This window comes from Melanerpes formicivorus, unplaced genomic scaffold (assembly GCF_026170545.1).
Source record: "Melanerpes formicivorus ecotype bairdi unplaced genomic scaffold, bMelFor1.0.p_v2 SCAF_25, whole genome shotgun sequence".
Lineage (NCBI taxonomy): Eukaryota > Metazoa > Chordata > Aves > Piciformes > Picidae > Melanerpes > Melanerpes formicivorus.
This window is the reverse complement of record NW_027142377.1, coordinates 6,683,596-6,703,065: the sequence shown is the minus strand read 5'-3', so window position 1 is coordinate 6,703,065 and position 19,470 is coordinate 6,683,596. Positions and strand designations below refer to the sequence as shown.

The following is a 19,470-nucleotide window of genomic DNA, read 5'->3' as shown; positions in this document are numbered from 1 at the left end:
ATATATGGCAGCTTTCAGAGGCACATCTACTTTCTGCTTCCTTATTTCTCCATGGAGAGTGCAGGAAAGTAGTAACCCTTTTAACACGTAAGGACACTGTTTTAAAGTGGCTTTGGAACTCTTGGTTCCAAAGTACTAAAGTCCTGGTGCAAAGCTGCCTTACTGTTCCCAGTTACCAGGACCAGGAGACAGATTCTCGTGCTTGCTACACAAGCAAAGAAAAATTCTCACCCATGCTGAAAGGCCTTGGCACATGTGTGAGTATTTGGAGACAAGGAGAAGCTCACCTGTTTTGTTTTTAACCGGCCGGCGCTGTACTCTAACTTCCGCCACTGCAGCAATTAGTGTGTTGTTACCATCCCGCTTACTGACAAGGTCAATGATCTTATCTGTGATGTCTTTGATTGGGTCTTCATCTTCTCTGATATCTTCTGCAGACTACAGAAGAAGTCACGGAATCAATGCCAGACAGCAGATCAGATGCTGGGGTAATCTGCTATTTATACACTTTTGCAGTCAATTAAGGCTGTCAGTGCTCTTAATACTTAGAAAGCAAAACAAACAAAATGCCCAGCTCTGGACAGAAACTAATACTGCAGACTTGTTGTCCCCATGCTTAAACAGACAACTGAAAATCTGCCAAAACCAGCACTCAGGAGTGCAACAGAGGAGTGCAAGAGAATGCTTTGCTACTTCCCAATTAGTTACCACCAGACAGTAGCTTTCAGGTACACACTTACAGCCAGGATTTCTTTCCTGTTCTTAAAGGGGATTGGATAGAAAGTAAACTACATAGAGTGCTAATAAAGCCAGGGATTACAGTTTTTATGAAAGCCAGATGTTGCATACATTCAAGCAATTAGCTCCTAAAAACATCTAAAAATATCCCAGGAATACTTACAATAGCAACATGTATTTCATTATTTGCCAAGTGCGAAGGCTCACAGGTAATGTAGATTGAATGTTCAACAGAAACATTCTTCAGAATATTCAGATTCCTCAGTTCACTGCAGATGTGCTCTGTGGTAAGGCCCTGGGAAATACAGAAAAGCTGTTGGTCTTTTCTAAATATATCTGTGTGCATGGGTGCAAGTGGTGCATATCTGTTTGGGGTTTTTCTGCCCTGAAGTAAGAGTTCTCAGTGAAAGTGGATATGGAATTCTGTCCAATCCAGCTTTTGCTCTTCTCTAGATACCAAAGCATTGAGGGTAGGGCTCTGCATTAATCCTTCTATATCTTCTATTTTTTTTTTAATAATAAGGGAGCATCAGCTTTTAGTGGACTCCCAGCAGTGAGAAAAGTTGCTTGGTGCTCCAGGTAGCACAGCAAGCCATGCTCTGCTACTTACCGGTGCCATCATTTCTTTATTAAAGGTAAAGGTGATGTTGGCACAGTTGTCCTGGTAGTAAGAATCAGAATTGCATTTGGTCTTCACAGGTTGTTGGTTGGAAGGCCAACATTCACCCACTGCAGCACAAGGGTGAGTGAAGCAGTGGTCATCTTTAACAGGCACACAAGCATGTCCAGCTGGGCATTCGTTATGACCTTTACTGTGTATGACACATGGCCGAGGCCCACACCAAACCTAGAAGAGAATACATACTGATAAGTAAACTGCTGCTAACAGGACAGAAGCCAGTATAACCCAACACACAGCATGGCTCTACCTTAGAACAGGTGACTTTTCCATTCAAGCACTGACAGGTGTTACAGTCATCATCCCACTTCGCCCCATCTGGCATTACTCGAACACTGGTAATGCAAGGCCTTCCTGTAACTGAGGAGAGTGAATACATTCAGTCAACTTCAAACAGGAAAAATGTGGGAGAAAAACCCCTTACCCAAGTTCACCTAAATTTAATAAGCTGATACTTGCTTTAAAACAACGAATGACACCCCCCCAAAAAACCCTTGCAGTCGCACCCCTGTTAAAATGCCATTACACAGGTCTGCTACTCGTACAGTGCTCAGCTGTGACGTCTGCAATACGCAATACCTTCTTGGCATCCTGCGCCGCTCCGCCCTGGGGGGCAAATGCAGCGGTACCCATTGATTTCATCTATGCATGTAGCTCCAAAGGCACAGGGTGAAGACTGGCATTCATTGATATCTGAGATGGGAAAGAGAAAGAATAAAAATGATTCCATAGTATCTCTTTTATTATGTGAGGGGGAAAAAAAACAACCAACCAACATACAAGAGACGTTATGGTCATTTTCTAGTGTCGACTTGGAGACAGATCTTACTGGCTGCATCAGTATAATTTCAGAGTGAGTTCTTTGAAGTTTCTGCTGTGTGGCACTAACAAAGATCAAAACCTGACCCCTATAGCTACTTAAGCTTTTCAAGGGTGAGGACATGTTCCATCTCACACAGGCATGCTTTTAACTTTTAACATACTCCATATTTTGTCCCCCTCCTAGGTTCTCCAGCTAACAGCAATGTTAAAGCCCTTTCCAGTTCTAATGCCACGATAAACTTTTTATTTCCATAGCTTTCAATAAAAATTAAGGGAAAAGTGTTATTGTCCTCCTACCTGTAATTATTATTAAATTACAGGGAAGTGCATACATCACCTCAGGGCTTGTAGGTGGATTATTAATTGACAAGGTTTTTGGCTGGCACACTTTCATCTCAAGCAGAAATCTATGCCACACAAACACATCCTAGCTGGGAAGAATATCCTGAAGGGCATTTTGCCCACTCAGCTGAGCCAAGAGGTTTCAGCTCCAGCTGAATGGACTTTAAAATTTTCTTTCATTTTCAGTGCAATTCCTGCCCTCCCTACATCTGCTTCAGATCTAGATACAGAGGCCACGTATCATTAATCTGATCTGCTACTTAAGATGATCATCTCACAACCAGATTCAAGGGAGACAAAAACAAAGGTGGATGTCATTGAGACACTTACTGATCCTGCAGTCAGGGCCTGCAAAGCCTGGAGCACATTCACAGCGGTACCAGTTGTCTCCATCTACACACGTGCCACTGTTGTAGCTATAAAAGGTCATTACATACATTAAAAACTGCTACAGATAAAGAGGCTCTAGAATTCTAAGACAATAAAAGTGAAGGATAAAAGATGAACATATAAAACTTACCAGGGATGAGGGCTGCAGTCATTTGTGTCTGCAAAGCAAAGAGACAACTTTAAATATGCAGACTTGGGCTTTGACTTCTGTCAGCCGAGAAGGATCAAGCTTCCCCTAATGGCCAAGCTGTTACACTTTAACAAAAATATGCTGAAATTCTCTACTAAATTGATTCCAGGCTTCTATCACAAAATTTGTTAACTACATTGTGGAACACATGTACACAGGAAGAGATCCTTGTAAAGAATCTAATGGGGGGGGGAGGAAGTGGAAGCAGACAGAGCTGCTTGTTGAAAAAGAATGCAGGAGAAAACAAGACAACATCTGTCTCCACTTAGCTCATTTGCAACTTTCTCATGCCCAGGTCAAGGCTCTATCACATAAAGTCATTAAAAACAAAGATTCAGGTGATGCTAAAGCCTACATCAAACAAGCTTCCCCTTCTGGTTTCAATCTTGACTCCAAGGGCGACAGGATGAGCTAATGTTCTCATCATGCAACACTCTAGAAGAGTTCAAGCAGTCAACTTACTCTGAGTACATGTGGGTCCTTCCCAGCCCTCCTTGCAGACACAAGTGAAAGAATCCCCACTGACTACACAGGTACCACCGTTGTGACAGGGGTTTGGCAGGCAGCTGCTGTTCCTTGCTGTAACAGAAACAAGATTTGCCGCTGAGTTGTTAGAAAGCTGACAAAACCGAGCCAAGAGGAAAAACAGAGGTCACAGATTCAGTGCTGCATCTGCTTCCTGGTGATTATGCAGGGTATTTACCTATATTACAAGTGGCTCCTTCCCATCCTGCAGGACATATGCACTTGAAAGTGTCCCCCTCATCATAACACGTCCCTCCATTGTTGCATGTTGCCTCATCGCACTGGCTGTCACCTGTGAAGAGCCCAAGCTATCCTTAATACCAGTGCTTTCTTAGTGCAATGCAACAAGTTCAAGCAGCCTAACTGAGAGTGCCTGTTATGTTTTGGAAACGCTGAACTTACGGGAGTGGCAAGTTTTTCCTTTCCACCCATTTTTGCATTCACAGAAGAAGTCATTGACCAAGTCTCGGCAAGTTCCTCCATTGTGGCAGGGGTTTTTACTGCAGTCATTGATATCTAGATATGTTAAGGAGAGAAAACAAGCTAAGTGTTTACAGAATTAACAAACACTGCTTGCAAAGTACATGTCCCATCCCTAATTTTGGCCTGTGTTTCAATCATGGATTAAGCACTTCAGACAGTATTTTTAAAGCTTCAAGTGCGGTCACAGGCACGAAGAGTGTTCCACCATGTTCCCCCAGCTTTTCATTTTGTCATCATCTCAGTACACAAGAGGTTAAAAGGCCTATTACATAAACCCTCCTATCGGTCAGGGGACAGGAGCCGAGGGCTCGCTCTGTTCCCGAGGCTGACAACAACCCAAGTGTGTTATGCAGATAGGCTGTTCCTACAATGGCCTGTACTCATGCTAAGGGTTTCTTATAGAAACTAATCCCAAGGGTAAGGCAGACAACTGAACAATAGAAAAGCCAGTTTCTACCCCAGTACAGCTGTGTAATTTGAGTTTAGCTCTGAATCAAACCCCTGGAACTCACAGTATCACAGTATAACTTAGGTTGGAAAGGACCTCGAGGATCATAGAGTCCAACCTATCAACACAGACCCCATGACTAGACCATGGCACCAAGTGCCACGTCCAATCTCCTCTTGAACACCTCCAGGGATGGTGACTCAACCACCTCCCTGGGCAAAACTCAGTACATGAAAAGAGGACACCTTGTCATCTGAGGCCTTTGGAGCACAGTTTATGTTAAAATAGCATTGATCACTATCCTCTTAAGGATAGTGGCAGTCATTCCTGTATGACAAATTTTCCAAGAGCTCTTTCTGCATGCTGAAGAACGATCAACTTACTTGTTTCACAATACGTTCCTTCCCATCCATCACTACAAATACATTTGTAGGTGTTGATGCCATCGATACAAGTGCCACCATTTTTACAGGGGTTGCTCTCACAGTCATTAATATCTGCAAAAGTTTGGAGGAGAGGGGAAGGGGAAAAAAGCAGAAGGGGGGAGGGGAAGAGCCAACCATCAAACCAGAAGTACAGCTACTAGTAATCATCTTATTACAGACATTTGGTGCTGCTTGCATTTCTAAGACCCTTTTGAGAGGGAGGGCTGTAAGCAAGATGAAAGATACCAGAAAAACAGTGCACAAAGCAACGAATCTATCATTCAACAGTTACTATTAAAAGCAAATGGGAAGAGGAGCCCTCAAGATCCATGCTAAACCCCATTACTAACTACCTCAAGACCTTGTATACCAAAGGTTTTTAAAAACATTCAAAGCCAAAAAGGTTTATTCCAGTGAACTTTCCCCAAGGCCTAGCAAATTCCTATCTGCCTCACCCAGGCGGGATATGAAAATATAGAGCAGTTCCAAGGTTCAGTGTGTTACAAAGAAGGAAACCTTAAAGTAGTCTGGGAGGAATGGATGGAATCTTTTTGCAAAGAGAGAAAAGGAGGGTTAAAGATACTCTCTTGTAGCTCTTACTCTCATGACAGTAGGTGCCAGTGAATCCTTTGTTGCATTCACAGGTGAATTTTCCACCCGCTTGGCTCTTGCATTTTCCGTGAGGACCACAGACATTTGAAGAAATATAGCGAACTCCTTCCGGTGTGCTGTTAGAAGCTACTGCCACTGTACAGCTGTCAATGACTGCAGAGAAAGCAGAGACCCTTGTAAGGATTGCCCATTCTATCTGACTTCTTCAGCTAAAAGCAGCAGTTTAATTTCCAGTGATGGATGTTTAGAAGACAAACAGATTATAGAGGTAGTTGTCTAGGTTGAAAAAAGACCTTCAGAAGCATCAGGTCCCACCGTAAACCCAGAACTGCCAAATACACTTGCTGCTTTAAAAGAGAAGGACTGTATGAACTGTTCATGCATAAAGTAATCACAGCATGTTGGAGCACGTATGTGGCCTGGAAAAAATTTAGCAAAGCAGGCCATTTGCTACATGTGTTTTCTGTCCATACTGTCGTAAGCCTGTCTTTCATATTACCAATATCTGCAAATGTTTTTCATCTTCCTGTACAGATAAGAGGCAATAAGGCACAGGGCAAAATTCTTGCTACAAGAGCTACTCTAATGACTACACTACTGGAGTTGCATTGCAGCTCCAGCCAGGGGAGGGCCAGAACATTGCAAATCATTCCCATTCACCTGCAAGAAGACACAAACCTTCACAAGGAGTTGTGCGGCAATGATCTTTCAGGTGGGAGCAGTTCTTCCCCTCATAATCTTCAGGGCAGTTACAGAAATAATCCATAGCAAGATTGAAGCATTGGGCACCATTCTGACATGGGTTTGGCTCACAATAGTCTATGTCCAGCTGTAAGCAGAGAAAGAGGAAAGGGAAATAAACAGAAATGAGGGAGGGAAGGCCAAGTGAAACAGCAGTTTTGTAGTGAGGGAAAGCCATTATGAGAGGCAGACATTTTGGAATCTGACCTTTTTAATCTGCTGCCTCAATGTATTGTTCAGAATGCACAGAGGCTGGTTAGCCTGCACTCATTTCAGCAGACAGCACTCCTGATATTAAACAGCCACTGGAAGTTGATAGTTAGTGTGCAACAAAACTGACAACAAAACAGCTTGCAGTCTGTTTAACAAAGAGAATCCTCAGTGGCCCACCAGGGATTTTGTTGCTTTCTTTTTTCCCCCAATATATACTAATCAAGAGCTTTCTTGGCAGACTGACAGCAATATCAAGTACAACTTTATACTATGGTTGACTGGCTGCAAGGCATTCAGTGTACAGATCCAGAGTGCTGGCAGGCACAGCACTGGCTGAGGGCCTGCCTTTCACCCATGCTTCTTACCTGACAGAGGTTTCCTGAGAAACCAGCAGGACACAGACATTGGAATCCATTGATTTCATCCTGGCAATGACCCCCATTCATGCAAGGGTTACTTGCACATTCATTGATGTCTTTCTCACAATGATCTCCTGCATAGCCAGGTGAACAGATACACCGATAACCATTAACCAAGTCCTGGGAAGGAACAAGAAAGTTTAGAGTTTAAGGTTTTTTTCCTCTCTCTTGATATAATCTTATTCAAGAAAACAAAACTGTTTAAAAAGAGAATGTAGGTGAAAACCAAAAATATCCTCTTACTATGTCCAAACAAGGCAAGCAGGATATTTAAGGTAGAAAAACTGAAACACCCCACTCCTCCCCCCACGCAACACTGGCCATCTTCTTAAATTTCCAAGCAGGGTACATCAATACATTAATCCATCTTTTGGTGTAACTATATTTACAGCAGGTAGCTGGCACAACCACCAGCCCATTCACTGGTGACACTGGCAGCAAAAATGAGTCATTTATTGCAGTTACACTTTTGTCCTTGCTGTTCTACAGACAGACCCCGACATGCTGCAACATGACAGAGGTCCTCCCCTCAGCTCCAAAAAAAAAATGGCTATTTGTAACAGCTAATTGCCCTTTTCCACACTGTTTGTGTTTTGACTCAAATGTTTTAGTTCTGTTGCAAGTCTGTGAGAATCAAAACAAAGAGTGGCTCACCCGACAGGATCCTCCGTTCTGACATTGTCCACGACAGTCGTTAATATCTGCAATAAAGTTTGCACGGTTAGGATGCAAAACTCTATTTACACTAGATACAGTTCAAGTCTCTCCAAAACTGCAGCTAGATAAACCTTTTGTCAAGTTTCCTGCATGCCTTTCTTGAGATAAGGTTACTATAATGGGTGGGAACCTTTTGTGATTCTTCTCCTAGAGGCAGCAAAACTTCACATCATTGTTTTAGTCCCTTTATCAGCATATAGCTCTGTTATGGACTAATGAGTTTGATAAAATTGTGTAATTCTATTCCACACCAACTGCTCCCTTTCTGAAAACATCAGCCAGTGGGACTCTGCCTGACACTGAAATCTGAGCTTAGAAGCCAGTGGCTTACAGACACATATGCACCCAAGTGACTTTGAATAAACCCCAGGATACAGACACTTACTTATATCACAGTTGTGGCCAGACCAGCCAGTAATGCAGTCACAATAGTAGCTGCCAATCAGGTTCCTGCAGGAGTTGGCATTGACACAGGGTTTGCCCTCACATTCATTCGCATCTGAAAAAACAGAGTGGCCAAATACAGAGCTTGTAGAGAGAGGGGGAGAGAAAAAACAGCCTGCAGCTGGTTTGCACAGCCATCAGCAGCAGCTCATTCAGATCTCAGAGAGACCTGTTACATACAGCATGGATTGGTGTGCCTACAGTGAACAAGAGTCACTCATACATCAGTCTGATGTCTCTTTCAGTTTCTCTGCAGTTGGAACACACAGGCTACACTAATTATTCAGTAATTACCCTGCCACTCATTATGAGCTAGTTACACCCCACTCCCCCCAGTACACAACTCAAGGGAGCATTTTTCAAGGAGTGCTGCAGCCTGGTTGGTGGGATTAGGGTGTTGTCTAAAGAGCATAGCTCACTCTTTGTGAGACCATCTACATTTTGGAACCCAGCTGTGAACTCCTTGGGCTGGAGGAGTTGACATGGCTGGGGAGATACAGCAACTTTCTCACAAGCTAAAATAAGAAATCCATGTGGGGGCAGGACTGTAAGGCACACACATGCACCCTCCCCACTTCAGTTCATTTATGGTTTAAAGTATGGCTCTGGCTTAGTTAACTATTTCCTTCAACTGCCAGCACACATCAGTGAACCAGCAGAAGGAAGCCGCTCTGTGCTTTGAAACTTAGACCCCGGTCCTGCAAACAGAATATTTTCAGTATGCCAGAATACATCCATAGGTTTCAGAACCTGAAACATATCTGTCTGATGCCAAGGGCACCATTTCCCCTGTCTGCTGAGCTGTGCTCCCTCTTGCATTTCCCTTTCCCCCCACCCTAAGCAACACTGGATGAAGAAAAAAAGCAGTTCTCACCTAGCTGGCATGTTTTGCCAGTCCACTGAGGTGGGCAAATACACTTAAATCCATCAACTAGATCTTGGCAAGTTCCTCCGTGGCCACAGGGATTTGGAGAACAATCATCAATATCTGCAATGTGGAGTAAAGAGAGGCTCAGCTCTGTGACCACAGAAGCAACGTCACCAACTGGCAACTTTGATAAAAGGTTGCTGCTGCCAGGATTTGCCCTGAAGAATGGAAAGACAATGGGACTTCTACTTACAATTTCTAGGTCTATTTAAATTTCACCAAAAGCCTCCTTTAAGAACAGTGTGAAAAGAATTTCAAGGGACAGGGGAAGAAGTTGACACCTGTGGCATTTTTGTAAATGGAAGTCAGATTTTGATTCAGCAAGTCTCTCTAAACAGCATTTTAAACAACTTGACTGAATGTTACCTCAAAAATGTAAATAAATGTATCAAGAAGCTATTGGCCAGCATTTCTCCTGGCATTTCACAAAAACCTTCTTAAAAGCCAAGGCCTCTGTGGTATAAATGGCTGCCAAGAACCAGTGCTGAAGCTGGGAAAGGTTAAGTAGGCTGCCCTGTAAGTTTATCAGGGATTAGAAAGACTGATCTAAAATGGCAAATTAGCACACGTTTAATACCATTTTAAAAGGACTTACTATCAGTGCAAGTTGGTCCAGCCCAGCCAGAGGCACACACACATTCAAAGCCTGTAGATGTCTCTAAGCAGCTTCCTCCGTTGTGACAAGGATCAGAGAGGCAGGCATGCTCCGCTGCACCGGGACAGAAGGACAGCGTAGTGGGGGTTACAGCAGTGTCACCAGCAGCCACCCCTGCTCCCTCCACATGCCTCTACTCTGGGCACACCATCATTATTCTTTATGTATTGAACTCCTGTGAGAGCTGCGAGCCAAACAGCTACCAGTCAGCAGGAAGTCATCTGCCCTGCTAAACTCATCCACACAGACTTGCACCTGTTTGAGCCACAGCCAGACAAGGCAACTCCTAGTTATCTCTCCCAGTGAGCAGGAGGCTGGTGTTCAGAGATGCCAACTATTCATGATGTAGCATGAACAAGCAAGTCTGGATCTTTGTAGCTTGCCCTGACATCATAATTAGTATTAGAGACTGACTTTCCCCCAACCTCATAAAATATATCCAAACCCAGCCGCTATAAACTGGTAAGAATTAACTGCCAAGTGGCAGCTCTGGAGCCACATCAAACACTTACCGATTTCACAGTTCTGTCCTGAGTAGCCCTCAGGGCAGGAACACTGGTACTTATCAGGGCCAGTGTTGCTGCAGGTACCACCATTCAAACAGGGTGGGTGGGTTCCACAGTAGTTCAGATCTGTAAGAGATAAGGACCATTAAAGCCATGACGATTCTGCTTTCAACCACCTGTGCATGCTTTGTTCTAATATTCTAGAGCCTTTACAAAATACATCCAAGTAGCACAGGACAGGGAAAAGTTAAGGGCATGCACTCACAACACCAAAACAACGGAGGTGACAACGCCAAGTAGCTGAAGGACAAAACAACCACCACCACGTTTCATAAGGCTCATTCACTCTCGTGTGCACTCTCTCCTTGCTACACCTACGCTGTTTCAATTCAAGTGTTACACTTGGCTATCCATAAGATTAGCATACCTTTGTCACAGAGCTGACCACCCCAGTTGGTTTCACAGAGGCATTGCCATGGTTCAATGCAAGTGCCATGGACACATCCTGGGTGTGGAATGCACTTATCACAATACTGGCCTTGCCATCCATACTGACACCTTCATTGAAAAAAAGAGAAGGGAAAAAAAGTGAAGGAAAATCAGAAGAGGAAAACAACCCCAAAGGCTGTTGCAATTGCATTATCTAGATATGTGTGTATGGAACTCCAGAACTTGGAGCAAAACTGAGGAGAAGGGCAGAATGAGGGGAGAAGCCATTCAAGGTTTGTTTGATGGTTTCTTGTAAACAAACATTTTAGTAGTTTTGCCAAGGTCTCCGCAGCCAGCCTCCCGACAAAAGAATAACTGTTCTGAGAACACCAGCATGAGGCCATTCAGCACAATAATACTCTTTTAAAGCCTCATACAAATGTGGCAGAGAGGGTGGGTGTGCACTACAAATCAATCTCTGGACTTTGACAGGGTGCTTTATAAATTTGGCAGGGTGGGAGGTGGGGAACAACAAGTCAGTGGGAACAGCGGTTATCCAGAGATCCTCATGAATACAAGGTTTCAGGCATTTCAGCCATGCTGGGTTTGCAGGAAGACAAACAAAACCAGAGACACCAATTCCAGCCCTTGGCAAGGCAGTAGCAAAGCATTAGGAGTTCTCTGCTCTAGGGGAAGTTAACCTCACTCTGAACTAGGAGACACACAGCAAGTACAGACTGGGCCACAGTAAGAGATGAAAGAAAACAGCACACATCAGGATTTTGCATGGGTTCAAAGAGCAGCAGTTGTCACTGTATTCCTGAGTTGGATTTATGCAAACCTCTTTTTAGGGAATAACTACAACATATCCAATTCTAAGAAACTTTTAACTTCTTGTCTGGAGAAAACTTTATTGTTATTGAAATTATTTATTACTGCTATTAATGAGCTACCTGAGCTCTGTACTTAAAAGGCAGTTGTTCTTTTAAAGTACAGCCCCCATAAGGGAAAGCTCATTTTTGGCTTTCATTTAGCTCCCACTAAATGCAAGGCAGACCAGGAATTCTTCAAATTAAAGTTGAGCTATAGATAGAAACAAGGAAAACAAGTTGAAAATGAAAAGCAAGGGTTTGTTGAAGTACTGTATATCATTAACCAGTCCTGAGAGTAATTGATCAGCAGCAATTATGCATCCAGTTGTCACTGAATTATGAAAACAAACCTCATCTGCACAGAAGTCAGCTAAGCTTTCTATTTGTAACCCCCCCACACCATTCTTCTGCTGGCTATTTCTTCTCATGGGAAAAAACTTGGAAGGATCTGTCCATTAGGGAGTCACACAGAGCTAGTGCGAAGTCTGACTTCTCTTCAAAAACTCTCAGGTGACAAACTGCACCCTAATTAATTTTACATTTAATGCCTACTTCAAGAGCAGCCTAAGCCAATGGGAAATTCTTATTAGGGTGTGCTTCTCAAAAACAAAGTTAGCCCAATTTCTGTGTCCTTGTGTGCCAAGAACATGAAAGAAAACCAGATCAGGCAAAAAGAACCTCTCAGGTAGCTTTTGGAAAATCCTGTAGGGGGAATATAAGAAGAATGCAAAATTTAGGAATATCTCCTTTTGATTTGTATTGCAATCAAAACAATTGGCCTGTGAGCTTGCACACAAGCCAGACTAAGTGACCTCATCTGCAGAAACAGGTATCCCAATTGAGTTATTTTTATTTTAACTCCTTTCTGCCAAATCAAAGGGGAGTTAAGCCTTGCTTTCTTTAAAGCAAATGTAAAGAGTTAAAAAACCAATTAAAAAATCCCCAAACACACAAAACCAAACAGAACACAGAGAAAAAGCCAGGAGTGTACAGCCAAAGATATGACTTCCTTCAAGCTTCAGCTTCAAAGCATAACAAACAAAACTGGAGAAGGCAACGAGCATTTAAAAGAAAGAAGTGAGGTATAAATTCCAGAAGAGACTCCTGGTACTAATTCTTGTTCAGCAATATCTACACAGCAGTTTCTCATGAGAAATTTGAAGTTAACTTTCCTTGTATAGCAATTCGTGAGTAAATATGGTTTGGCTGGCTGAGCTGTGTGAAAAAAAAGAGAGCAGCTCTCACCAGAAGGGGCAAGGATATTTTAAGAATGTTTGCAAGTTGCCTATTGTACCAGAACCCAAAGCAGTTTCTGCTGGGATGTTATTTTTAAACTCTGGTTTGTTTGTAACATACAGGCTATATGACTCATCAAAACTTAAAAGAAAATAAAATCTTGTTTCTGTGCTCTCTTTAAAGATATTGGTCTCACTTGGCAAGCAGAAGTTATCTGAAAGCACCAGAAGGACAGCATTGTTACAAGACTATGCAAATCAAGTGTGGGAAAGTTGCACCTTAAGTAAATAAGAGCACCAGTGCATGTCTGGGCAGTGAGTGGGAGGTAAGAGACTTAGAAAGAGAAAGGAAAGAAAAAAACATCTGGAAACAAAGCCTGTTGTTCTGAACTAGGAGACAGCAGCCCCTACAAGGCATGTTTATTCTGATGACAGAAGCACAAATCATGGGTAGCCTTGACTGATACGCTCTTCTCATCATTGACCACAGCTCCCCTCTCTGCCCCAGTACTTCCTACCACTTGGTAGGGTTTTCTCCTCTTTTTGTTTTCTTTAATTAAGAAAAGATTTGGGTTTGGTGTTCTGGGGCTAAGCAGCTTCTGTCGGTGCTGCTAAACATTAAAATGACTGAACAGCCTACAACCACCTATCCTGAGGTTTGACTTTCACTTTGCCACACCTCTTGTGGAGGATGCAAAGTTTCTTCCTACCTTAATGTTCCTTGATGATTTTTTGGGTTTGTTTTTGAAGCATAGATTACAAGGATAGAGAGATGGAATGAACCACTGTGACTATTTTGGCTGATTTCCTCTGTGTTTTAGTCTGTCAGACACCTCAGATTTCATTCCTGTTTGAACTACAGCTTATCCAGAAAGAAAAGCAGTCCACTTCATTCATCAGAGAATCTACTAAAATGGTTTTTAGGCAGACAAAAGCTTTCTGTTCCTTCAGACTGCTGAGCTTTATTTGGGAATACCCAAGCTTCACTTTTAACCCTTCATACACAGGATAAATATCAACCTTTTGTAACCTCAGAAGCCCTCAGTTCCCTATCACGTGTAAAGAGATATGATAAAGGGTTACATGAAGCAACTCATGACCAGTTTGTGGATAGAGAATGTCTACATTTAATAACCTTCTATTAGTAAGGGAGAAGACTTCCCTGTGCTGTAAATACACCCTGTTTATTTCCAGGTCTTCCCAATATTTATTTTTTTGGGTTATGGATAAACTCTGGTTTCCATTGTGGCTTTGCCAGGACGGAACAGACTTTAAAGCTTGGGAGCAAAATCCTGCATTCATCGGAGCCTACTAACAAGGCTTCATTCCAGCTATTAACCTCTCAGCACTTGGAGGGGGGCTCACAATGGTAAAGGAACCAAAAGATTTAACTAATCCCATTCTAAAGAATGCTTGACTTTTGCCTACTGATGGAAGAAACCAGGGGGTGGGAGGGAGGAAGGGGAAAAAAGAAGAGTGAAAGGGAGAAGGGAGAGAAAAGCCACACTGTATTTCAAGCTGGTAGTTGAAAAAGCCTATCGGGCTGTTGAAGAAAACCATACCCACAAAACATTTGCACTATTTATACAGGAGTAATTATTTAGTGCTCATTAGCCACCATTCACACGATGTATCCCATACCTCCCTCCCTTCTAGTACCATTGTTTCACAAACCAAAAGCTTCCTAAAATTATCAGTGCATTAAAAGCCTGCTTGCCCCTTATTCTGGGCAAGTCAGCATGAATAATGTGCCTTAGTTAAAAACAGAACTCCAAAGACACCCTTCCCCTCCCCAGTCCTATTGTGTTTAGCATTACTTGTTTAATTATTTGGGGGTTAGGGGGGAAAGAGAGACAAGGAGGGAGAAAGAGCATTTACCTGCACTCTCCTGGAATTGTGCATGAACCATGCTTGGGACTACATCCCTGACGACAAATAGCTGTTAAAACAACAACAAAAAAAAGAGTATCAACAGTCTGCCTGCTTCCTGCATCTTCAGTCTCAGGAATGTTTTAATCCCTGCTTTGTAACCCTACTGAATCCAAGGCTTTATCAAGTTTCTCCTATAAAGTCTTCCTGAAGGAAAACCAAGGCAGGTGGCACCTTGTGATAGGAAATCTATCAGCTAGCTCTGTAGAGGAATCACACCTGAGGCTGTTCAGAGTTATTTCTATGCAAGTGAAACTGTCTTGCCTCAGAGAGCTCAGGTCACTTGGAGCCTACAGGTTTCCTTTCTCTGTCTTTTGTGAGTGAACTGGCCCCCTCTCCCTGGCTTTACATCTACTCCAGAGTAACTTCTAACTCCTCTGGATTTACTTTTGAGCCATATCTCTGAGCAGACAGGATATTAAGAGGATTGTCAATTCAAATTGTAGGTAAACTCAAGTCAGGAAAACATGCTAATAGTCTGTTTCTACTTAAGAGTCCTGATTTCTCCTTATAAAATTCCCTAAGAAGTCGCCATTCCCTAATAAACATGTTAAGTATCATCTCAGGAGGAACAAACAGCCTGGGACTTTTCAAACGCCAAAGCTTTACACTTGCCAAGTCAGCTCTAAAGCAAGTCTTTCCTTCCTGCTTGTCTTGAAGTTCTGCACCAAAGGGGAAATTCTTTTTGAAGTCAGCAGCAGAACTCCCATTGAAGTCAATGGGCTGGGTTTTCTTCCCAAGGGCAAAGATGTGGATAATCAGAGAAAGAACACATCTGCTAAGTGCCCAGTATTTGTCAGACCTCCTCAAGACTTTAAAACAAGGCAGGAACTAGTCCTCTTTGGCCCTATTTCTCTGTGTAAAGACTTATTTGTTGTTCCATCAGTCCTTAGCCCTGTGGCCAGCACAAACTGACCACTGAACTGCACATGCACCAACCCTATCCAAGCCTGCTGATCACGTGGGAGCTGAGCACTTGGCACACACCTTTGTTGCATTCTGGTCCCATCCAGCCTTCCAAGCAGGTTTTGTTGCCGTTCTGGTCACAGGTATGGTGAGTGAAGAAGTCATCTCTCGGTCGACAAAACTTGTTGCAGCCAAAGCCATAGTAATGTTCTGCACAAGTCACACGGATTTGGTACTCAAAGTGAGCAACTCCTGAATTGTGTTTCAAAGTTTGCCACTGGCGGCTTGGATTGATCATGCCAGAGTGGGACGCCTTCTCGATAATGCGATCGGGATCTGGAAGTCAGAAGAGATGTCACAGTTAATACTTCATTTAGGTATCATCACCTCCCACATCACAGCTCTCCAACTTCACAGGCAAGACTCAGAGGCAGCCAGCTGATTTTATTAATTTTCTGGTTTAGAGCAAGATAAGGCTGCCCTGGAGCTACAAACCATTAACCGAAACACACACGCAGCATTATCAACCCGAACAAAGCCTGAAATCAGAAGGAACTGTTAGGTTCCTGCCAATCACTCATCTCTTCTGCGCTGTATGGGCATCCAATAAGAATCATACCATTTGTGATTAAAGAAACTTCAGCTGCTTTTACTTTCAGTGCCAATAAATTGGTACATAATGTGTGTTTTCCAGGCTTTGCCAGCAATGGTATAGTTCTGTTTTTAAACTGGAATACTTATGAAAATATCATACTACAACAAGCTAATAAAGCAATGGCTACAAACTGAACCTAAGCACCACAAAAGGTTTGCAGTCTTCTGGACTCTGGTGTAAACACTAGATTAAGAACTAGCAACTCTGGCATTCATACAACACCAGTGGTCTCACCAGGTTTTGACTAAGAAACACCATGGGTGTTCTCTCTTCAGATATTACTTGAGACTACAAACCCAAGATTACCACAGCTCAAAACACAGGACTTGAATTACTGCATACATGTACTATACATCCTCCTTATTTCTCTACATTTCAGAGTTTAGACTTTGTACTTGACATTTGGGTCCAGCAAAAGTCTTCTGGTTTTCAGAGCCCTACAACTGTCTAAGTTGTGGCTTGAAATAATAATATTTCCCATTAGCTCTGAACACTGTATACATCTGTGGTATTTCACTTTGTACTCCAGGTCTTGTGACTTCAATGATCTGACACTGCCTCACAACCTGCTGCTAGCAAGCACTTGACTGCTGACTGAAAGTACATCATAAAACTGCCAAAATATCCTTGCAGACATAGCACAAAACCAAGAATAAGTATCAGGCTACACTGTTCTGAATATGGAAGCATAATCCAGTGACAGGAGAATTTTAGGCAGAAGGGCAATTTGCCAACAAAGCATTAGAAAGGAGAAAAGCACCAGCACATTTGAGCATTCAGAATTAAACCATTGTGATGTTCAGCATGTTCTATCAACAGCCACAAAGAAAAGCTTGGGGATTTCACATAAAGGCAGAGCTGAAGACTTAATGAAGCTGCTACCTCAAGCATAAGATGACACATGGTCAGTTTTTGATTGAAAATACTTTTGAATTTATTGCTGAGGGCTTTGATTTGTAGCTTTCAAAAAGAACTTGCAAGCAGGTTTCCCAAGCCTCAGATACCCATTATCAATTCACCACTCAGTCCTGCCTGTCTGCAGCTCTGAATAACGTTAACTCAAAACACTTGCTGCACGACCACAGAAGAGTAATCCACAGACACTCTAAGCATGTACCCATTTGGGGGGACATTCCTGGCTTGAGACTACAACATTCATTAAATTAAGTGTTTACAATGTGAAATTAAGGGCAACAACTTCTTATTCACCTTCTGGTATTTCTGGTTCTGGAATATTTTCTATTCAAATCAGGTTTCATTATTCATTGGCACTAAGCCCCCAACCCCACATCTACGTGCAAGACTTTCACATGCACGCAGGCCTTTATTAATTGAAATGCCATTCACAAGCCATGTAGATGCGTAAGGGCTTTTCCATGCTGGTATATTCAGAGCAGTATCATGTCCTGTACTGTGCAGGTGTAAGGCTCTTAGATCTCATCAACAAGATTACTGACTAATTCCGAGAGGTACTTAGGTAGATGTGTATCTGTTCGCCTTGAATGGGGCTAGTCAAGTGATTCTGGTTCCACTCATGCATGCTGGAGATGGCTTTGCTGCACTTGCCAAGATTACAGCCCTGATCTGCAGCGCAGTCGGAAAACAAGCACGCTTCCCCAAACACCGAGTCCATGCCTGACGACATCCTCTTTCTTGCAAGGAAAACAACTCTATCCTTTTCTCTTGCAAGTGGCAGAAGAAAAGGGCAATGACACTCAACTGGGTTTTGCAAGAGACCCCCCTCCTCCATACACACTCACTCTTGCTTTTCCAGTCTTTTCCTGTTCGTAGTTGGGAACATACCACTGACAGCTATTTCAGTCCTTGGCACCAGAAAAACAGCTGCCTTGGAAGAGAGATCTTTCCTCTTGCCTCTGCTCTACCATTCTTCCCCTATCTGCCAGCTAATTTGGAAGCCTGTCCTTGCTGTACATCTATGACATCTCACTTCAGCCACTGGCTCTCTTTCGGCCCACAGGCTGAACTCAGGTGGATACATCCCTATTGGTCCACTGGACTAATGAAAAGCAGCTGCAATTTCTCTTTGGATCATGACTAAAATGCCCCTTCCCTGCTTTTTTTCCCTCCCCCCCACACTTTCTAAAGCTACCACCATACCTTTAAATTCAAGAAAGGCCTCTCACACTTAAGACACCTTCCCATTAGCCATCTCACACAGTTTTCACAATGAAGTATTTGCATGTTCCTTCTTGTACAAAAATTTCTCCACCCTTCCCTATTCTCACCTGTCAGTGTGCACTTACACAAGTGTGCTGACCCAGACTCCAGGGAAGGCATTGCAACAACCCTTCCATTCTTTGCTCACAACAGTCCCAAAGCAGTGGGCTGATTAAGTAAATAAAAAGAAGTAGTCAGGCTTGAGAGAAAGTAATCTTCCTAACACCCCTGACATCACCTGACTCAGAAGCTCACACTCTGATAGAAAGGTTAGAGGAAATACTAACTGACTGGAAATTGATGGAGAGGGGCTTGCTGTACACCTTTAGCTTCTGCACTTTGCTATCACACAGCTTCGTTTCACTCACTTCATGTGCCTACACCTCAAAGCTATTAATCTGTACTTTTGGTCAGTGGGCAACTCTATCAGAGGGTTTAGGCACAGTGAAAATTGCTGTTTTGACTGCCCAGCTTTGCCTTTCAGCGGTCCAGTTTCTGGAAATAACTACCTATCATCAGGAAGCAAACAGCAACAAAAAATACCCAGCTTCCTCCAGCAGTTTGGGTGGCCAAGGACACCACAGTTGTTTTTGAAAGGCTCTGCTTCAAACAACTTCCAGCTATGGCTTGGTTTACATTGTGCTGAAGTCTCTTATGCCCAACTGGAATCCATGTGCAACTGACACCAGTAGTTTACAATAGCTCTTAGACTTCATTTCAGATGCAGTGTCAACCCCATTAGTAGTGTGTTATGAAGCGACAGTAGCAAGATGGCATCTAGACAAGAATCGGAGTAAGAAAATCATTTAAGCTGAAATCTTGGCTCCAACAAAGCAAAATTCTCATTGACTTCAACAGGGCCAGAATCTAACTGCAAACCACTCTTGGAAGTGAGATGAGAGAGTGTGTGGTAAATGGAACGTAGGAGGAGTGGAATGTGGAGGGGGGAAGGAAGCATCCGCTCTATGATCTCCTAAGACTGAATTGAT

At 43.0% G+C, this 19,470-nt stretch overlaps 1 protein-coding gene across 1 annotated transcript in view; it reads right to left on the bottom strand.

Moving 5' to 3' along the window:
• Positions 1–19,470, bottom strand: part of JAG1 (jagged canonical Notch ligand 1) — a 37,521-nt gene that overhangs the window by 2,903 nt on the left and 15,148 nt on the right. Inside the window, exons 4-25 of the mRNA XM_068153165.1 lie at positions 15,730–15,984; positions 14,692–14,752; positions 10,705–10,835; positions 10,284–10,403; positions 9,712–9,825; positions 9,063–9,176; positions 8,130–8,243; positions 7,682–7,728; positions 6,974–7,147; positions 6,333–6,483; positions 5,643–5,807; positions 5,001–5,114; positions 4,089–4,202; positions 3,865–3,978; positions 3,624–3,740; positions 3,102–3,129; positions 2,912–2,997; positions 1,997–2,110; positions 1,668–1,777; positions 1,349–1,585; positions 902–1,033; positions 288–438 (exon numbers count right to left, since the gene is read on the bottom strand). Coding sequence (XP_068009266.1) covers positions 288–438; positions 902–1,033; positions 1,349–1,585; positions 1,668–1,777; positions 1,997–2,110; positions 2,912–2,997; positions 3,102–3,129; positions 3,624–3,740; positions 3,865–3,978; positions 4,089–4,202; positions 5,001–5,114; positions 5,643–5,807; positions 6,333–6,483; positions 6,974–7,147; positions 7,682–7,728; positions 8,130–8,243; positions 9,063–9,176; positions 9,712–9,825; positions 10,284–10,403; positions 10,705–10,835; positions 14,692–14,752; positions 15,730–15,984 — 2,763 coding nt within the window. The remainder of the gene's footprint in view (positions 1–287; positions 439–901; positions 1,034–1,348; positions 1,586–1,667; positions 1,778–1,996; positions 2,111–2,911; positions 2,998–3,101; positions 3,130–3,623; positions 3,741–3,864; positions 3,979–4,088; positions 4,203–5,000; positions 5,115–5,642; positions 5,808–6,332; positions 6,484–6,973; positions 7,148–7,681; positions 7,729–8,129; positions 8,244–9,062; positions 9,177–9,711; positions 9,826–10,283; positions 10,404–10,704; positions 10,836–14,691; positions 14,753–15,729; positions 15,985–19,470) is intronic.